The sequence below is a fragment of the Trichomycterus rosablanca genome, chromosome 10 (genome assembly GCF_030014385.1).
Source record: "Trichomycterus rosablanca isolate fTriRos1 chromosome 10, fTriRos1.hap1, whole genome shotgun sequence".
In the NCBI taxonomy this organism is placed as follows: domain Eukaryota; kingdom Metazoa; phylum Chordata; class Actinopteri; order Siluriformes; family Trichomycteridae; genus Trichomycterus; species Trichomycterus rosablanca.
Genome location: NC_085997.1, coordinates 20,191,420 through 20,209,702, shown reverse-complemented (window position 1 = coordinate 20,209,702; position 18,283 = coordinate 20,191,420). Strand labels below are relative to the sequence as shown.

The 18,283-nt window shown below is 37.0% G+C and overlaps 2 protein-coding genes across 4 annotated transcripts; both read right to left on the bottom strand.

The window, feature by feature from the left end:
- Positions 1-973: 973 nt before the first annotated feature.
- On the bottom strand, positions 974-14,937 carry dnai2b (dynein, axonemal, intermediate chain 2b). Of its 3 annotated transcripts, none has more exons than XM_063003674.1 (14): positions 14,852-14,937; positions 14,661-14,766; positions 7,462-7,649; positions 7,101-7,262; positions 6,797-6,918; positions 6,172-6,314; positions 5,365-5,478; positions 4,961-5,100; positions 4,412-4,534; positions 4,112-4,335; positions 3,187-3,322; positions 2,847-2,993; positions 2,203-2,436; positions 974-1,280 (listed from the first exon to the last, which is right to left on the bottom strand). In XM_063003674.1, the coding sequence occupies exons 3-14, from the start codon at positions 7,642-7,644 to the stop codon at positions 1,245-1,247; spliced, it is 1,764 nt and encodes a 587-aa protein (XP_062859744.1). In that variant the 5' UTR covers positions 7,645-7,649; positions 14,661-14,766; positions 14,852-14,937; the 3' UTR covers positions 974-1,244. The 3 variants fall into 3 exon arrangements, with proteins under 3 accessions (XP_062859744.1, XP_062859746.1, XP_062859745.1); XM_063003676.1 differs by having other exon boundaries at positions 974-1,277; XM_063003675.1 differs by lacking the exons at positions 14,661-14,766; positions 14,852-14,937 and adding an exon at positions 9,151-9,243.
- ppa1a (inorganic pyrophosphatase 1a) lies at positions 14,652-16,744 on the bottom strand. The gene is given in 9 exon segments (XM_063003936.1): positions 14,652-14,722; positions 14,725-14,766; positions 14,852-14,978; positions 15,251-15,337; positions 15,643-15,710; positions 15,713-15,749; positions 16,159-16,212; positions 16,454-16,527; positions 16,732-16,744. Coding segments are annotated over 9 exon segments (573 nt in total).
- Positions 16,745-18,283: the final 1,539 nt, after the last annotated feature.

Below are 18,283 nucleotides of genomic sequence, written 5' to 3'. Positions count from 1 at the left end.
TATTCGTACTCAGTTACAAAGCTAAGGTGGGACAGAAGAAACAAAGAATTGCAGAATTTTCTAACATCAAATATGTGACAATATGCACTCAACCTGGAACAGACTCCACAAGAGCCAAATCTGATAATCCATGTTGTCCCAGCATGATATATATAAATATAAATTTTTTAATTAATTCATGCATTCATTCCTTCATTCATTCCTTCGTTTTACCACCGCTTTAACCTGGCCGGGGTAAACATGTCGCCCCGATTTCACAATATTTCAAATAACATTTCAACAAGTTATTAAATGCTTAGTTTTCTCTTTCTTGCCTATTTAGATGCTTATTGAGGTTTAGGTCAGATGACCTATTTGGTCTTCAAGCTGTTTTTGCAAGGCTTTGAGTCGAGGCTTAAGATTAGTAAATAATAACATTGCATTAAATTTAACACAAATGAAAAAGTATTTTTACTAATGGTTTTAGACATTTGACCCACACCTTCTAAAAAATTACTGTTACTGAAGCCATTCCCCTGTGACTAATGTATCCATTAATTCCTCCATCCATCCATCCATCCATCCCTCTATTCATCCATCCATCCATTTATCCTTCCATCCCTCTATCCATTTATCTATCCCTCCATCCCTCTATGTATCATCCATCCTTTCATCGATCCATTCATTCATACTTCCATCCTTCCATCCCTTCCTCCACCCCTCCATCCATCCATTCATACTTCCACCCCTCCATCCCTTCCTCCATCCATCCATCCATTCATACTTACACCCCTCCATCCCTTCCTCCATCCATCCATCCATCCATCCACTCATACTTCCACCCCTCCATTCCTTCCTCCACCCCTCCATCCATCCATCCATCAATAATTATCAATCAATCGTATTCTGAAAGAAAATAAAAGCTGTAAAAGAGTAAATCTAAATGCAAAAGCTTTAGAATCAAATTTGCAGTCAGTGAAGACAATACAATGAATTCAAGCCAGTATTTAAACTTTAATGCTAGCATTTTCATTTATGAATGAATCACAACTTATTCTAAATACAGTTACTAATGTCATGAAATAAAATATAATGTGTGCAAAATATATTTTCTTTAATCAGTCTTTAGTCAATGCTTTAGTCTGAGCTGTGTGGTTAACAGCACTGATTTTTAAGCAAGAGATAAGACACGTCTTCAGTGCTTTAATCTATAGAACATCTCCTTTTTTATCGCCACTGATGAGGCTGCCAGGTGCTTCTTCTTTTTATGTCTCCTTTTCTTCATAGACCTCTTTTTCCTGCTGGGGTTACAAACAGGAAAGTTAACAAAACGTTTATGTTATGTTATCATGTGACTGATCTTACAATAAAGCCAATAAAGCAGATGAATCACATGAATAGCATGTTTTAGCACTTTTATGGTTAGCGTGCACTACCAACTCTTTTACGAATATTACATATATACTGGACCAGTTATACAGTCCAAATAAAGCATTGGAGGCAAGGAATAAACAGAGATCATTGATTTTCCCTTCTTTTGTTTTACACAATGCCTTTACGTTGCACACAGTGCTATATATAGCAAACAACAGGCTTATCTTAACGGAACAGAACGGCAAAACAAGTGTAATCTGTCAAAGCTCCACACAGCAGGGCACTTTCAATTCAAAGGTTACCATAAGTAAGTAAGAGCGTCAATGACACGGAGTGAACAGCTGCAATCAAATTAATTATTTAATCATAGAATCTTGTAATTACTACACAAAGATGCATTTAAATCATAATTAAAATGATTTTGCTTTGTAGCTGTAAATTGAAAAAATTTATTTTATTCTAACACAATTTAAATCTGTGTTGACTTATTAATGTGTAAAATTGGTGTAAAAATGTTATGGTTTGTGTAAAAATTAAGTAAGCTGAAATTTTTAAAAAATGTACTTCTATGTTTTCTAAAAACAATATATAGATACACTGGAAGACTGGAAGCAAATTATATACTACATGTAGAAAGTTGGTTTTAGGTTTTAGGCCTGCTTAATACATCATTTTTACTATATTTTTGCAACATTTACAAACAAACCAGTAAACCTAAACTACGTGAGGTCAGCCACCAATGCTAAATACAAATACCTGACTTGCAAGTATTATTAATTTATGACCTTGTCATTCTTCTGTCTTTTTTTCTTTATTAGCACTGTACAACCTGGCTTATCAATGTCTGACCTTGTCTTCCTCCTTCTCTGTTTTCTCCTCTTTTTCTCTTTTCTTCATCTCTGCCTCGAGCATCTCATAAAACTCTTTCTCTGCACAGGCCACCAGGTCCTCGGTGCTTTCATCTCCATCTCCCTCTTTGGTTTCGTCCTCTTTGCTCTGCTCTGAGCGACTCCGCTCCTTCAGACGCAACTCTCTGTGGCGAGCTTCCAAAATCTTCTCTCTCTTCGTCTCTCGCTCGAACATCTACCAGTACACGCAAGGACCCAATACACATGCATGTTTCTCTTTAAATTTATAATCACTGCCCAGACTAATCACCAAGTTTTTAGACACAGTATCAGTGTTATTCTTTCTTAAACACCTATAACATACTTTACTTATGATAGCCATGCATTTTATCTTAAACAATATAAAAACCTTAAACAATGCAAATATGAATGTTTTAGTGTGATTACAGATTATTTCAGCTTTTCAACCATACAGTGAGTACCAATACCTTGTACAGCATTTACTATATTTTGTAATAAATTATATACAGTATGAATATATATATTACAGTTTGAAATTGACAATAAATAATGAAAGGGATTCTTTTTTTTTTTTTTTGCTTAGATGATGTATAATCATCTATTGTGTTTTTATGTGAAACTTACAGCTGTGGCCAGGGCTTTCTCGTTTTTCTGCAATGTGCACAGGCCTGAAGAGATCTCAAGCAGAGTGGCATTGCCCAGCTGTGACCCGCAACCCAGAAAACGCCCATTATCCTGCACACGTAGGCTGTACAGAGCCTCATCACACACCTGGTACAAGTAGTTATAGTTTATGATTTCATACATTTAGACATACAGTTTGACAGCCTTTATCAGTTAATAAATTAACAATGATCATTTGTGTATAATAAACTCATCTGTAAAAATTAGGAAGACTGGGAGAAGTTGTATAATGTATACATTTGGTTATACGGTCAGACTGAGCAGAGTTGAGATGACGTACTTTAAGACTTAATGTGGGGTCATTCTGCTTGAACAGGAAATCCCATACATCTAAAGTGCCATCCATTTTGACTGTAAAAAAGACAGAAGGTCTAACAGGACTCCAGCAACCATCTGACAGGTAGGCCATGTGGTATCTACATAAAAGAGAACAACATTTTCTCAATGTGTTACAAGCAATATGTAATACGTATCACACACTGCCAATGTGGAAAAAAACCATATAAACATATTAAAATATAAATATACATACATTTTAATTAAAATATTAAAATATCTAAGAGCTTGCCAACTTTTAAGTCATCATTGGGCACAAGGCTGGGGTACACCTGGGCAAAGGTTTGTTTCAAGGCAAGATGCTCACACACTCACTAACTAATGCATAGAAGCAATTTGGATTAGTCAATCCAGCCCTAGTTTGTAGTCAAATTCCCTGCAAACAGTGACAGCTGAGGTGCCGTTCAGTGTTTAAAGCTACAGGGAGGATAGTGCTCCAAAGAAGGATATGATGTTTTTACACCTATGGGTTTCTAATAAAAAGGTCAGTAAGTTTAAAAAGCATTTAAAATCTGTTCAACACTGCTGCACCGGATACACTCATACCAAAATAAAACACACTATCATCAATGTCATTACTATGTCACTGAAAAATGGTCCACCACCCAAACATTCTCTGGTTATTGTGGGGTCAATTGATAAATGGGGTGCGGCAAAAACACAAAGTGTACAAAGCAAATAGGCTACAGTAAGTAATTGAAAGTGTATATGTACGGTAAGTGTAGTTAACATACACATGAACACAATAAGTACACATATCAGATAAATGTACCTAAGAAAGTGCTTGGTAAATGACAGTTGTTTTTTATAATAAAAGGTGGGTATCAAAACACTTAGTAATCTGTTTAGTAGTGCTTAGGGACCCATACTTGGTCCACATGATGGACGATTCTCTGATGTCCTCAGACCAGATACGGGCAGTCCAGTCAGCCACGGTCAGGAAATTCTTAGGGAAAAAAGGGTTCCTCTGCAAAGCATAGATGGGCCCATGATGACCACTGTACGTGCACACAATCTTCTCTGCTGGTGTTTTGGCTTTCCGGTTACATGAGACCACCAGCCCCTGCTCTGTCCCAACCATAAATTTTGTGGGCTGGTAAAAAAAAGATCAGGAATTAATTCACAGTACTGACATGGAAATGAATCTTTTGCCAAAATAATAGTCTCACCATGGTGGTTTCAAACTCCAGTGAGATAGCACCTAGTGCGTTCTCCAGGTTTCCCTTTTTGCTGGGGTCCAACACCAGCCTTTCTGTAGGCTCACTCATCTTACGGATGTCCCACCATAGAACCTGTTAAAATATAAATATGTTGATAAAAGTATTTCGGCTAGGGATAATGGTGAAATAAGCACATGGACTATAAGGTGTACTGGTTTCCATGTGTATATCCATGGCATTCTAAACGTTTACCAATAATTATAGAAATATCAACCAAAACATAATTTGGAACACTTCTACCAAACAATTGATAAAGTGGAACTCAAAAAACAGGCAGGAAGGAACTGGAACACCCAGAGAAAACACAGTAAAATACAGTAAGAACAGTAAGAACATGACTGAAAATCAGGTGAAACCCAGGTGAAGAGAACGAACTATATATATATATATAAAATTCATATATGGTATGCACAATCAGGGCATTTAGGGGTTAGGGGTTGCTGTTTTAATGCTTATCAAACAACATCCCACTGTACTGATGTGTTACTGTGTACAGACCTGACCATCAGTGGAAGCAGAGAAGCAGTCTGTTCCTGTCTTAGATTGCAGCCAGATAACCTTATATACTGGATCTCTGTGGCTGTGCTCAATGGTGGACATTTCGACCGGCTGGCTGCCTTTCCGTGTGTCCCAGTACGCTGCACAGAAAGCAGTCATTCAGTTCAGTGTTGCATTTATGTACATATTTACATACAGTGTTAAACAGAGATGAGGCAATTATTAGCAGAGGTGGAAAGTAACAATCTAAGTTTTTAGTTGCTCTAGTGGAAATTACAGTGATATTCTTATTATATGAGCATTCTTACGCAATTAGATATAAAATAAAATTGACAGAAAGAAAAAAAAGGAAGAAAGAAAGAAAGAAAATGACAAAAAAAAAGGTATGACCAGTTTATCCTCACCAATCTGTCCATTGTAGCTTCCACCAACCAAGATGTGAGAGTCTTTGGGGTTATACTCCAGACAGACCAGAGGTGAGACAGGTTTTAGGGTCATGTCAGGTTTGTTTGGGTTCTCTGTTACAAAAAAACGAGTTGTTATTAGAGCTGGCAAATCTAAATTGTCTGTAAATTAATAGAAACTGACACGTCAATCATTTGTGCTTTCATGCACCATCTGTTGGCCACATTTGGAAAGGCAGAAAGCCATGAAGTCCAAGCAGCTGATCTCCACAGAAGGTGGGCTAGTCACAGCACTCTATGGCCAAGACAGTCAGTTGGAACTGCCCTGCCAGCAACATGTTTGTTAGCTACAGCACTGAAACTGAAATATGGCCATTTTGACTTATAGTTTTTACTCTAACAGTTTTTACTAATGACCCTTCTTTACTGTGGCTGGACTTTGACTGGCACATAATTGCAAACCCATCAATAACAGTGAGGTGTTTAAAAGTTCTAGCAGCACCGTCATGCCTGTGTTGTACCTTTACAACAAACACAAACATAATAGCATCACTGTGCTTTGAATGAATTATAAATACGGCAACATCATGTAATTGCTGATTACTATTGTCCTAAAGTAATTCCTTTATGGTTCATTATACTGATGGTGTACATGGGCTTAACAAAGGGTGTGTAAGTCTGTGTAAAGTAAACCTAAAAGCAATTCTGTATAGTCTTAAGCCTGTATAGCAAGTCTGTATAGGTGATTTGTTTATCATCAACATAGAAATCAGCTAAACAAAAACTGCAGTGATGTTTCCGACATACCAATATCCCAGATGTAAGAGTCAAGGCTCATGTTACTGGTAACATTTTGGAACTCCAGAGAGGCGTAGGACACAGCCAGTTTACGGCCACCGTCAGGGTGCCATGAAAGACTGGTGGCAGTTCGCTTTACCTCATTAGGGTCTCTGAAAACAGACAAGATACAAAATACAGAATTAATGTCAGCTCCTACATCTCTGTTTTCAAAAAACAAACGGTATGAAGTAATGACTTATACCTCTACTAATTATATATCAAAGAAAAAACTCCACATTTTATACTTTTTACATGACTTAGTTATTATTAAGTTACGACTGATTTGGTTATCCAAGTGTGTTCTCAAATTTGTTTGTTTCTAAGTCGAATTAGAAAATTTGCTTAAGGTATAGAATTTTATATTTTTATACATTTAATTAATTGTTCCCTGAGAATAACTAAGACAGACTTATTTAGCATAAGTGAATTTAGAAATGTGCAGTTATATACTTAAACTTCTGTAAGAGCTTGCTATAATACTTCATCATACAGAGTATTTGTACTTCCACCTAAGTACAGGATGCGTGTACTTTTCCCGTCTCTGTGATAGACTCATCTAGTCCGAAAATACTGTAGATTTTAGTGGGGTCACCTGAACACATTGATGGTTTTGGCTGATGGCTGCTCCTCTGTCCCATCCTCTATTTCTTCTTCCTCAAAGCACTCCTGATAAATATCAGTAGCATTATTCTGTTTGATACAATGCTCCATGTGCTACAACAAAAGGGAACAGGTCAGACTTCATTTATTTACAGTGGTACCACAACTCTTTCATTAACATCATGTTCAGGAAAATATTAATTCGGTCTCCTGGATTTTTTTCTTAATAAATGGGTTAAATAAACTTAAGGCTTTTATCAAAAATAACACAAATGATGTGTGTGTTTGACACTTACATTTCCTAGTGGCATGATAGTGTTCACATAGTTCTCATCTTTCTCCACTTTCTTTCTATAGCGAATAGTCTGTTCCATTTCTAAGGGGTTGACATCCTTTGGCCACCCTCCCTCTACATGGTTTATCCCACAGGTCTCAGACTCAAAACGCTGTGTGTTTACCTGAAGAAATAAAATAACTGTTTGTTAGCATACACATATGATGATTCTGACTTTGGACTATATGTTTACTTTGATAGGTATCCTGGGGGAGTTAAATCCATGTGAAAGCTTTTCACCAAAACCTAAGATAAATTCTAGAACGTTGAGTAAGCTATAGAACCGTAATAAAATGGTATTCTGAATGGTTTCCAGTACTAACCTCATGTTCAGACATTTCTTGTGAGCACTGTATAGCTACATCACAGGGGTCTCGGTAGATAAAGCTGGCAGCAAAAGTGGGGTCAGGCAGAATATCCACATGCAGTTCAGCTGGCCTGTCCGAGAAGTTACACTGATGGCCAAACTTGCTGCGCTTCTTTGTGTACACATAGACAATCTCCATGATTCCTAGAAATCAACATTCAGTAGAGCAGAGACTCAGTAGGTTTACAGCAGCATTTAGTTATGCGATATGTATGTGTTTTGAGTATAAAATATAGTCCATGTATATTTTATATATAAATATAAACCATAATGTATACTATATAGCCGAAAGCATGCAAACATCCCTTCTGATTATTCTGACACCTAGTCAGTTTTTTGGTCTGCCAGTCCTGGATTCTGTAAAGTTTCTTTGAGACAATGTATATTGTAAAAAGTGCTATACAAATAAACTTTACTTGACATATATTACTAAAAGGTGAATAAAATCAAGTACAAAAAAGATACCCAATGTTTTTATTGACCAACTTTATTGTATATTATAAATATAAACAAATTCAGCATTGCCTGAAACACACTTAGGAGTCAAAAGTTCATACCATACTTGAATGTAAGCATTTCACAATAACCCTGTAAATTGGTAACAGGTGAGTGTATCCGAATAGTTTGAGTCTGTTTCTTTGTGGATGGATTGTGGTTCATCACCTTGTACCAAACTTGGTAAAAGTATAATCAATCAGGTCAAAAAGAACATTTCTAAAAGTAAGATAAGTAACAAAAAGTAAGATAAAAACAATCTAGGTTTTTCATAATCTACCATAATAATATTGTGAAAAGGTTCATGAAATCCAAAAAAATCTTAGTCCATGTAGGGCAAGGCCAAAAACCACCATTAAATGTGCTTGACCATCAGTAGTGCAGCTGGTGGAGAGTCATCTTACTATCTGTGAGGAGTTTCGAATGTTCTCCCTGTTTTTTTATACCTTTAGGCCTTTAGGTGCCTCTATGTAAGTGATGGAATGTGTAAGTGTGTGATGACTTGCAATGGATTGGTGTTCTCGCAAACCTGGCCAAGATATAGTGGAAATGTAAAATTAAAAATAAATACACCTTAATTAAATATTTACTGATATTTTCACTCTCAGGTTGATCAATGAAGAATATCCATTACAATTGCACGGTGGCTTGGTGGGTAGCACTGTCGCCTCACAGCAAGAAGGTCCTGGGTTCGATTCCCAGGTGGGGCGGTTCGGGTCCTTTCAGTGTGGAGTTTGCATGTTCTTCCCGTGTCTGCGTCGTTTTCCTCCCACACTCCAAAAACATGCAAGTGAGGTGAATTGGAGATACAAAATTGTCCATGACTGTGTTTCACATTGAATAACCAGTAACTACGTGTCCTGCCCTGAATGTAACCAGAATTGTGTAAAACATGACGTTAAAATCCTAATAAATAAATATTTGCACATATCTTAAGACTATTCCAGATATGAAGTTGTTTGAAGGAACTTTCAAATTAGAGAATATGTTCTGTTCTGTGATATTTGGCATCAAGGCTACAGTCAGACAGCCTGAAGTCCTGACTATCAAACCAAGTGATCATCACTGTAGTCAGTGTAATTGTTCGTGCAACAAAACATTGTCATTTTTCATCACTGTAAGCGTGAGTTTAGCGCTGTGAAATTCTTACCTGAACTCGATCACTGACCACCGCAATAACTGACCACAAACTAAACAACTGAATGTTAAAGAACGAATATCAGCTCCTGGTGCGCTTCCATATTAAACCCTAAAGTTTACTGTATCATAGCAACAGTCCCCGCACACAACCGGAAACCCAGCTCTGTTTACTAGGGGTGGGTGGATCGATCCAATATCGATATTATCGATACCAACGTTGGTATTGGAATAGAATCAATACTAATGTGATGGGATCGATTAGTTTTACTTTTTCTCCGTAACACTTAATACGTTTCTCCTGTTTCATCAGAAAGTATAAACCATATCTGTACAGACAGACCACTCGATATGCCTCAGTGCTTAAAACAACATGGAAACGGTTTAAGATCCACATGATGGCGCAGAAACACCACAAAACATTCGGAAAAACGCTTCATTTTTCACGCTTCAAAAACACTTCAAAACTGTCATAAATAACGAGTACAAAATTTATATATATATATGGAATTGCAATAAATTATGTAAATAAGCAAATGTAAATAAGCAATATTATAATACACATTAAAATGAATGATGTGTCGGTTTAGTGATTCAAAAGTTCATTACTAGTTGCTCATAAGTCAGTCGTGTGTTTAGCGAAGTGACGTCACCGACGCGTCACTGTGTATGTATTGTTTTTGTATGTATGGTTTAGTGAAAGTAGCAGCAGAGACACTTATATCATCTTTTTTATTCTTTTGAAGCAGTGAAAGCTGGAGAAGCAGACATGAAATAAGAGGAAACCATACCGAGGCAAACTCAGCTAGGACGCCAGGGATCGTTGTTTGGATAAATGATCATCTGTTTGCATTGATAGGCTAAGTTGGTTGCGAGCGGGTGGAACAGAGACCATGTTGCGCTTGTAGCGGTAAATGTTTGTATTGTTTATGCTGGTTATTTTGAACAAAGAGTACTTAGTTTTTGTCTGTGTCTATTTACAAGTACAAATAAAGTACATATATTTTAAATTGTACATAACTGTACTTGATTACTGTCCTGATTTGCACACACTCTTAAAAACAATGGTTCTTTAGTCGAGACCATGGTTCATTTGTATACTTAAAGGCATCTGTGCATGATGAAATGTAGGCCTAATTATCATTAAAGAAACAAATAAGGCAAACCACATTTAATGTTAGTCCACGATTTTGTTTTGTGTCCTTCAAAGCTAGCAGAAGCATATATCAATCTTTCTGCTGAAACTTTATCTTGGATCTAATTAATATTTTTTTCGTTCTTCTTTTATTCCTGACAGAAGGTTGTACGTTTTTGAATACTTTTCTTTGCACATACAGAAATAGGGGAAATTTTATGATAGTATAACTTACACATAGGTAAAGTACAAACGCACCTTACGTACTTTGCACACCTTACGCAAATTCACAAAACTACCCTAACGTAGGTCAGTTTCGTGAATCGGAGCATGCGTAGTGAGGCTCTCATTCCGTGTTCATGTATTGATGAATAAGTGCTCTGTTCTTTTGACTTTGAGCTTATAAATGTAAACAGAATAGCATCTGTTTTTAATTTTAAATTAATAAGGACACATATTCGGTCACTATTAAACATGTACATATTTATTCACCCACCAAACACAAATACGAATTAGCCGCTTGGTGAAGATAGATATTTTACTTATAGATATTTTACTTAAGTTATGCCATGATGGTAACATTGTGAGAAAGCAAAGCACCCTGCAACAAGAAATCTGAGGAAAATGTATGTATTACAATAATAATATGATAGAGTTATAAATACAGAGTGCTTATAGAAAGAGAAACCACTGCAATTAGCTTAGCAGCTAACACTAGCGACTAAGCTAACAAGTACCCGTGTTTACCTTGGATATTAACTCATAGCTGTAATGTCTTAGTTAGAATACTGCACACGGTGCACAAGTCTTTATTGTATATCTTTCATGAGTTATTTGGGTTTTAGTCAGTATCTCAGCTGTGAACTAGTTGGCTAGGCTAGGTATTGACACATTCACACGGCTGTTCTAACCTTATTACTAGGGATGGGCTAATCGATCAAAATATCGATAGTATCAATACTACAGTTTCACCTTTTCCGCTACTTTCTCCCGTTTTATAAGAAAGTAGAAACACCATGTTTGTATAGACGCCGCTCCTCTCACATCTTACATGCTCGCCTCACTCCACCTGCTTCTGTGTTTTGTTGTCGTACCGTCACATGACTAATGCCAAGTTCACACTACACGACTTTCTGATTTGCCGGGTCGCTGTACAGTTCACACTACATGACTGAATCTTTTGCACTCGGGAGTCTTTCAGTCGGTGTGTATTTCACACTACACGACTGATCGGTGATAGGGGGTTTCACACTACACGACCTATCACCAACTGGAATCGCAGGCGAGCTTCTCTGGTCTCCCAAATATCGTTTTGTTACGAAAACACACGCAAGATGTGACGAAAGGTTTAATGATACCATGTCCTAAAATGCACAAGTAGCGAGCGATCAAAGTTTGTGCACGGAAAAACAAAGATAAAAAATAAATGAGTCTTAGTGGATTTGGCTTGGGTTGTCGTGTAGTGAGTTGGAGGTTAATAAATATTTTTGCAATGTAACGTTTGTGTTTTGTAGAGAACGATAAGGTCAGAAATACTGTAAAACTTCTGTGTAACACCTGTGTATTATGATATAAACTATATTAAGCCCTGTACAGCCTTTTACACTCCTCCCCTGCATTTCTTCTCACGCTGTATCTTGCGTTCTCATTGGCTGTTCGACATAGCACTCATTGCCAGTCGGGAAACACCCATTCAGATATCTGACATGCTAGATATCTCGATCCGGTCGCCGAGCGCTTGGCGAGCCGCTCAGATCGAGTTGTTGGGTAGTTCACACATAGCGATTAAGAGCTGAGTTTTGATCGCCGAGCGAACGCCGAGTTGCTCCCGAGCCAGCAAATCTAGCGCCGACCAGTCACCGAGCGAAAATCAGGGCAACAATCGTGTAGTGTGAACTAGGCATAAGGGCACTCAGAGACCGAACACATGTAGCAGTGAGTGAGAGAATGACAGAGAGAGAGAGAGAGAAGCTGTGTGGGGATATTTTCAGAAAAGTGCAATGAAAGGGATGAATTATGTTGTGTTATTATATAATTGGTTCTGAACAAAAACCTCAGACTTAGTTCATTATAGTAATAAATGCCCTACTCATAAATCATGACACACTGCTCTCCCATACATGAAAGTAAACAAACTGCTTTTATAAGTAAAAAGTATCGGTATTGAAATTGGCGATACTGGCCCTGTATTTACTTGGTATCGGATTGATACCACATTTTGCAGTATCGCACACCACTGCTGTTTACCTCAAAAGCGTTTAACTCTTACAAACAAAAATAAAAGCAAAACAACAGCAATTCAATGAATAAAGGGCGCAATAACTACAAAGCCAGAAATTGGTGATAAATAAAATGAATACGGCTTGTCCAAATTTCAACCTGCTAAAAGCAGTTTGCTGCCAGAATTTAGGACTGCCCTGTCTATTTTTTTTTGTTTGTTTTTTTATCTATTTTTTTCCCACTTTTTTCCCCCAAATTTTTATCCCTATTCTAGTCATGTCCAATTACCCTGATTGTGTCCTCTATACTGATTCGACCCTTTTGCCGCTGACTGAGGACGCCACTCAACTGACTTGCACCACCTCCGGCACGCAATCAGTACAGCCTGCATTTTTCACCTGCACGAGCCGAGTTCATACACCGAGAGACACTGCGCACGGAGGGTCACACCCCCCTCAATGTTATTCCTCAGCCCTGTGCAGGCGCCGTCAGTCAACCAGCAGGGGCCGCAGTCGCACCAGAGGACCTATGCTCCGACTCTACCCCTAACCCTGAACAACAGCCAAACATTGTTCATACTGCCGCCCAATTCAGTCGGAAAGGCAGAGCTGAGTTTCGATACAATGTATCTAGAAACCCAACTCTGGTGCGCTAGCGTACTTTACCGCTGCGCCACCTGAGCGGCTGCCCTGTCTTTTTCATACAACACATTCATGAGTGACCCATGATGTTAATGCACAACAATGCTACTGTAAACTACAGTGTGCCAAAAGAGTTCTCAGCTTATTTGTGTCCCAAAGGTCTGTGAATAGACCTAGGTTTTATACACAAAGAACTGCTTTAGTTTCGAACAGACGAATGTGACATCCTACACATCACAAAATCAGCATATTTATTAAAGAAACAGTTTTATTCTTTATCATGTTGTGGCATCGGCTCAAAAGTGCATCTGTCAATTAACTGTTTATGGACCCACCCTAATATAAATTTTGTAATTAGTGTGTTCAAATGGGCGACACAGTGGCACAGCGAGTAGCACAGTTACCTCACAGCAAGAAGAGTTTGGGTTTGATTCCCCAAACCGTTCTTGCTGTTAGGTGACAGTGCTACTCACTGTCTACCCACTGCTAATCACTGTGGCCAGGGACCTTTCTGTTAGTGTCAATGTTCCTTTTGGTTAGATTGTTACAATTATATGTGTTCAAGTCTAGCTCAGCTGGTTTGAATGCTTTATTCACCCAGTTGCTAAAGAACATCTTTCCCTGCTGTGTAGCTCACATCTGCCCAATAAAGCCTAGTATGTAAACTAAATCCAGAACTTAACTCTTTTCTTGCTACAATATGAAATATATATTTTTATATGATGCAGATTTATGTTTGAATGGTAAGACTATGACTTTTGAAAGTCCTTAATGCAGTGTTAATTTTAAATGTTTGAAATATCTAGTACTTTATTTAAAGTGGAGTGGTGAAACAGCAGGTGAAGTGGGTGCCACACATCAACATGGGTTCTAGGGAACTGGGTTTAAACCTCTCCTGGGTTGGATCAAGCTACTACTGTATTTGTAGTAGGTGGCTAACATCTCCTTTAGTTTATTTCTACCCACCAAAACATGCAGATATTATGGATTGGGTTCCCTAAATCGCATCTTCCAAACAGAAGAATTTAATAATTAAAACATAGTACCAACAGTTTAACAAATAATAGAAAAAAAGAAAAAACGGGTAAGGTATAGTATCCAGGGAGGCATGAAGATGTGGCAGATGTAATATTTAGATTTGATGCATGTACCCCTACCAATTAAATTGAATTGATAATATGTAGTGTTTATCCCTTCAATAATTATAAATATACTTAGGTATAAGGTAGCATTTGTCTGTATCATTTTAAAACTACAAAAATATTCTCACTTAATCACTCATAATGATGAAGTAACACAGGTTTTCGTCTGTTCTAATCTTTTAGGTTTTAGGTAATCAAGTAAAAATCTAAACCTGAAATCTTTTTTCAAATGATTGCAGCCAAATACAGGAACATCCTTGAAGTAAACTGCCTCCAGACTACACACAAACTCATACTGTTTGAGAGTTCAATTTTCAACATGACTTTGGCAACAAAGCACACAGGATAAAATACAATATCCAGTAAAATCATGAATTTACTTTACCCTATTTTTAAATTCCCCATTAAATGCAGACTGGTTTTCTGCTTTTCCATCTAGCACTTTGCAGCTTCAAGATAACCCAGCTTGAGTCTTCGTACATCATCAATATCTGTGAAAAATGAGGACTCAGGCAGCAATTTGCTTCAGACTAATTGTACAGTCAGTTTAATTTAAAGTTTTTTTTAAAAGCTCACCATTAAAGTTGTCAGCCTCGGGGTCTTCCACATTAATAACAATGACTTTCCAATCTGTTTCTCCCTCATCTATTAAAGCCAGTATACCCAACACTTTTACACAGATGATTTTTCCACGCCAGCAGACCTGTTGAAATTAAAAAAAAATAATATAGTCTAAAATAAATTCTCTAAAATTAAACCATCAAACTATTTCATTTGTAAGATCTCAAAGCCTTCCTTTCAGATTCATTGCCGTTGTTTAAATCTCTGTGGTGTCCGAGTTGATTTATGTTCACAATATTATTTCTGGGACTAATTTTCTATTTCAGTAAGTCACATCTTAGTTTTTTACCCAAGAACTTTCAAGTAGATTGCAATAAATAACTAATTATATTAAATTACTTTTATTTCTCGTACCCTTTTCCCAATGTCACACATATCGATAGGATAATTGTCCCCAGAACATCCTGTGTCTACATCATTGTGTCCTGGATCCTCTCATGTCTAAAGAAAAAGGGCAGTAAATCATCTGATTAATACTTATACTAAATACACATGATATACATTGGACTTTCAGTAAACAAGATAATTATCAATTTTACAAAAAACATTTCAGTTAATGTCATGAGTTTTGTACTCTAACACACTATATTTAAATAATTTGTAAATGATCAAGGCCTTACTGAGTTAATTCAAGAAAAGATCAGACAGGATTAAAAAGATAATCGTTTAATTTTATCTGATCTTTTCTTGAAAGGAACAAAGGAATATTTACCTTAATCATGTATCCTGTTAAAAGTGCAAAATGCTTCATAAACAAACCTGAGGTTCCATATGTATACTTTATGTGGAAATACATTACACACATCACGCAGATGTCCTGCTTCAGGGGGTTCAAAGGTTCTTTGGTTGCAATCTGTAAAAACCACTGGTTAATTATTTGATATAATACAAATAAGGTGAATTGGCTACTCTTAATTGCCCCTAAATGTAAGTGAATAAATGTGTTGCTCTGAGAAGAATCCGACCATGCTGCAGGTGGTGCTGTACTCACTATGCACCTGACCAGTTAGTTAAACTCAATAAATGGATAAATAGGTGAATGTTATTCTTCCAGTATGTGTATGACTAATGATAGAATTAGCATATATAATGGTTGGTTAAATAAATAAAGATATTACAGGAGTTTTGTGAATATTAGTGGACAATGGACATCTGAGCTGTTCTGATGGCTTCATGGCATGTAGGCCTACTAAATTGCTCCTAAAAATATGTACAATATATATAAACTAGTGGGCATGAAGATATCTACTAGCAAATCATACCTCCATTTTTGCATTCGTCCATCTGGGTACCTCAACTACTGCATAGTAGATGTTCTGGTAAAAATTATTAGAAGTCTCAAGTGATAATACAGCTTCATGTTATTTGTACACCAGTTGTGCAACTTTAAGTTGCAGAGATTAAATATTAAACTGCCCCTAGCAGGTGAAAATGTGCAACCCACTTCATTACAGTATCAAACAATTTATTTTATATTTAAAATCATTATCTGTAGTCTACTTCAGAATCTAACCATTAGATGCCAGGAATGATTTTAAAATATGTACAAACGTTGGCCTTATCTGCATAGAGGGGAATGTCATGGATTGGAGATATGTATTTCTGCAAAAAAGACTTGGATGTCAGGTTATCTACATTATTAAAAATTAATATTAATTTTAAAAACATTAAATGGTTAACAGCAACAAAAATGAGGTACAAGTACAAGTCAGACATACAGTCAGGCAAAGGAATGTGGAACTTTTTTTGGAATGTATAATGTGGAACAGCTATTGCACACCTACACACCAGTGTTCTTTCAGTATCTGCATGGGATTCCTCTTGCTTTCTGTTACCTCTCAGAAACATGCAGGAGATAAACTGGCTACTCTAAATTCTGCCTAGGTGTGAGTGAGTAAGTGTAGGTGTAATTGTGTTTCCCTGTGATGGATGCTTAGTTTATTGTATTTCTGCCTTGAGTTTCCAGATCAGGATTAAGCAGTAAGTAAAAATAAATTTATAAAAGCACCTGAGACAATATTAAATCCTAGATTTAAATGTACATATACAGTAAGCCGGTGCACACTATGACAGTATTATTCCTTGATGCTGATTAAATACAGTAATGTAAAAAAACTGTTTGAATATCACTTACAGGTGTGAAATGACTTGCTAAAGTAGATTCTGTAGTCCTGTGTATTTGGTTTGCCCCTCTCCTCTATAGTAAAGCTTGATGTGAAAACCCTGCTCTTGATGTCAAGCTCAGATTTTATTTAAAGCTGTACACGATGCTCTGACAAACCTCAAGGATAAAATTAGTCTTCCTGTCAGCATTTGGCACAGGCATGGCTCTTAAACCTATGGTAAACAGCTGACCTCCTTTTTAACCAACAAGCCATGTGTGGGTAAAAGTCTCTAGAGATGGCCCACGTCTTAATACAAACCCCTTTTTCAAAGTGGGACATTGTGTAAAATGCAGTACAAAATAATCTGTGATTCATTAAGTCTCTTGAATCTTTATTTAATTCATTAGCTTCTTTGCATTTTGTAAATAGAAATAACAATAATAATTTTATTCATGCAACACCTTTTAAAGAGTTAAAACAGGGACAAAATTAGAAGAAATAGTTTATAGAATATTTAAGTTACAGTGTTACTTAAATAAGCAGTTAACCACAATAAGCAGTTGAATTGGTAACAGGTGAGGGAATCAAGATTGGATACAAAAGGAGAATCCACTAATAGATAATGGGTTATGGTACACAACTTATGGTATACAACTTTGCACCAAATTTTGTAAGAGAAATGTCAATCAGTTCAAAAAGAACATTTCTCATTGCAAGATTTCAAAATGTTCGTCTTTCACCGTCTACCAGACATAATATTGCAAAAAGATTTAGTGACTGGAGAAATCACAGTCTATGAAGTGCAAAGCTCTTGCACTCTCAAATGGCACTGCATGAGAAATTGCCATGCTGCTAATAAATATAGCCACATGGGCTTGGAAGAACTTCAGAAAACTGTTGTTACTAAACACAGTCTGTCGCTGTATCAAGAAATACAACCTGAGACTCAGTTACACAAAGAGAAAGCCATACATCAATTCTGTACAGAAATGCTGCAGAGGTCATTTCAGATGGACCGACAAACAATGGAAACGTGTGGTGTAGTTAAACTCCCGTTCAGGAAAAACGGACGTTCTCTGGGTCAAAGATGAAAAGGACCATCCAGACTGATATCAGGGAAAGGTGAAAAGGCGACATATGTCATGGCAGGGGTGACTTGCATATGTGTGAAGGTACCACTGACAAGGAGTCATATATAAGGATTTTAGAAAGACACATGTTGCCATTAAGGCTATGTATTTTCCTGGGGTCAGATGTATAAGATCCTTTTGACAAAAACAGT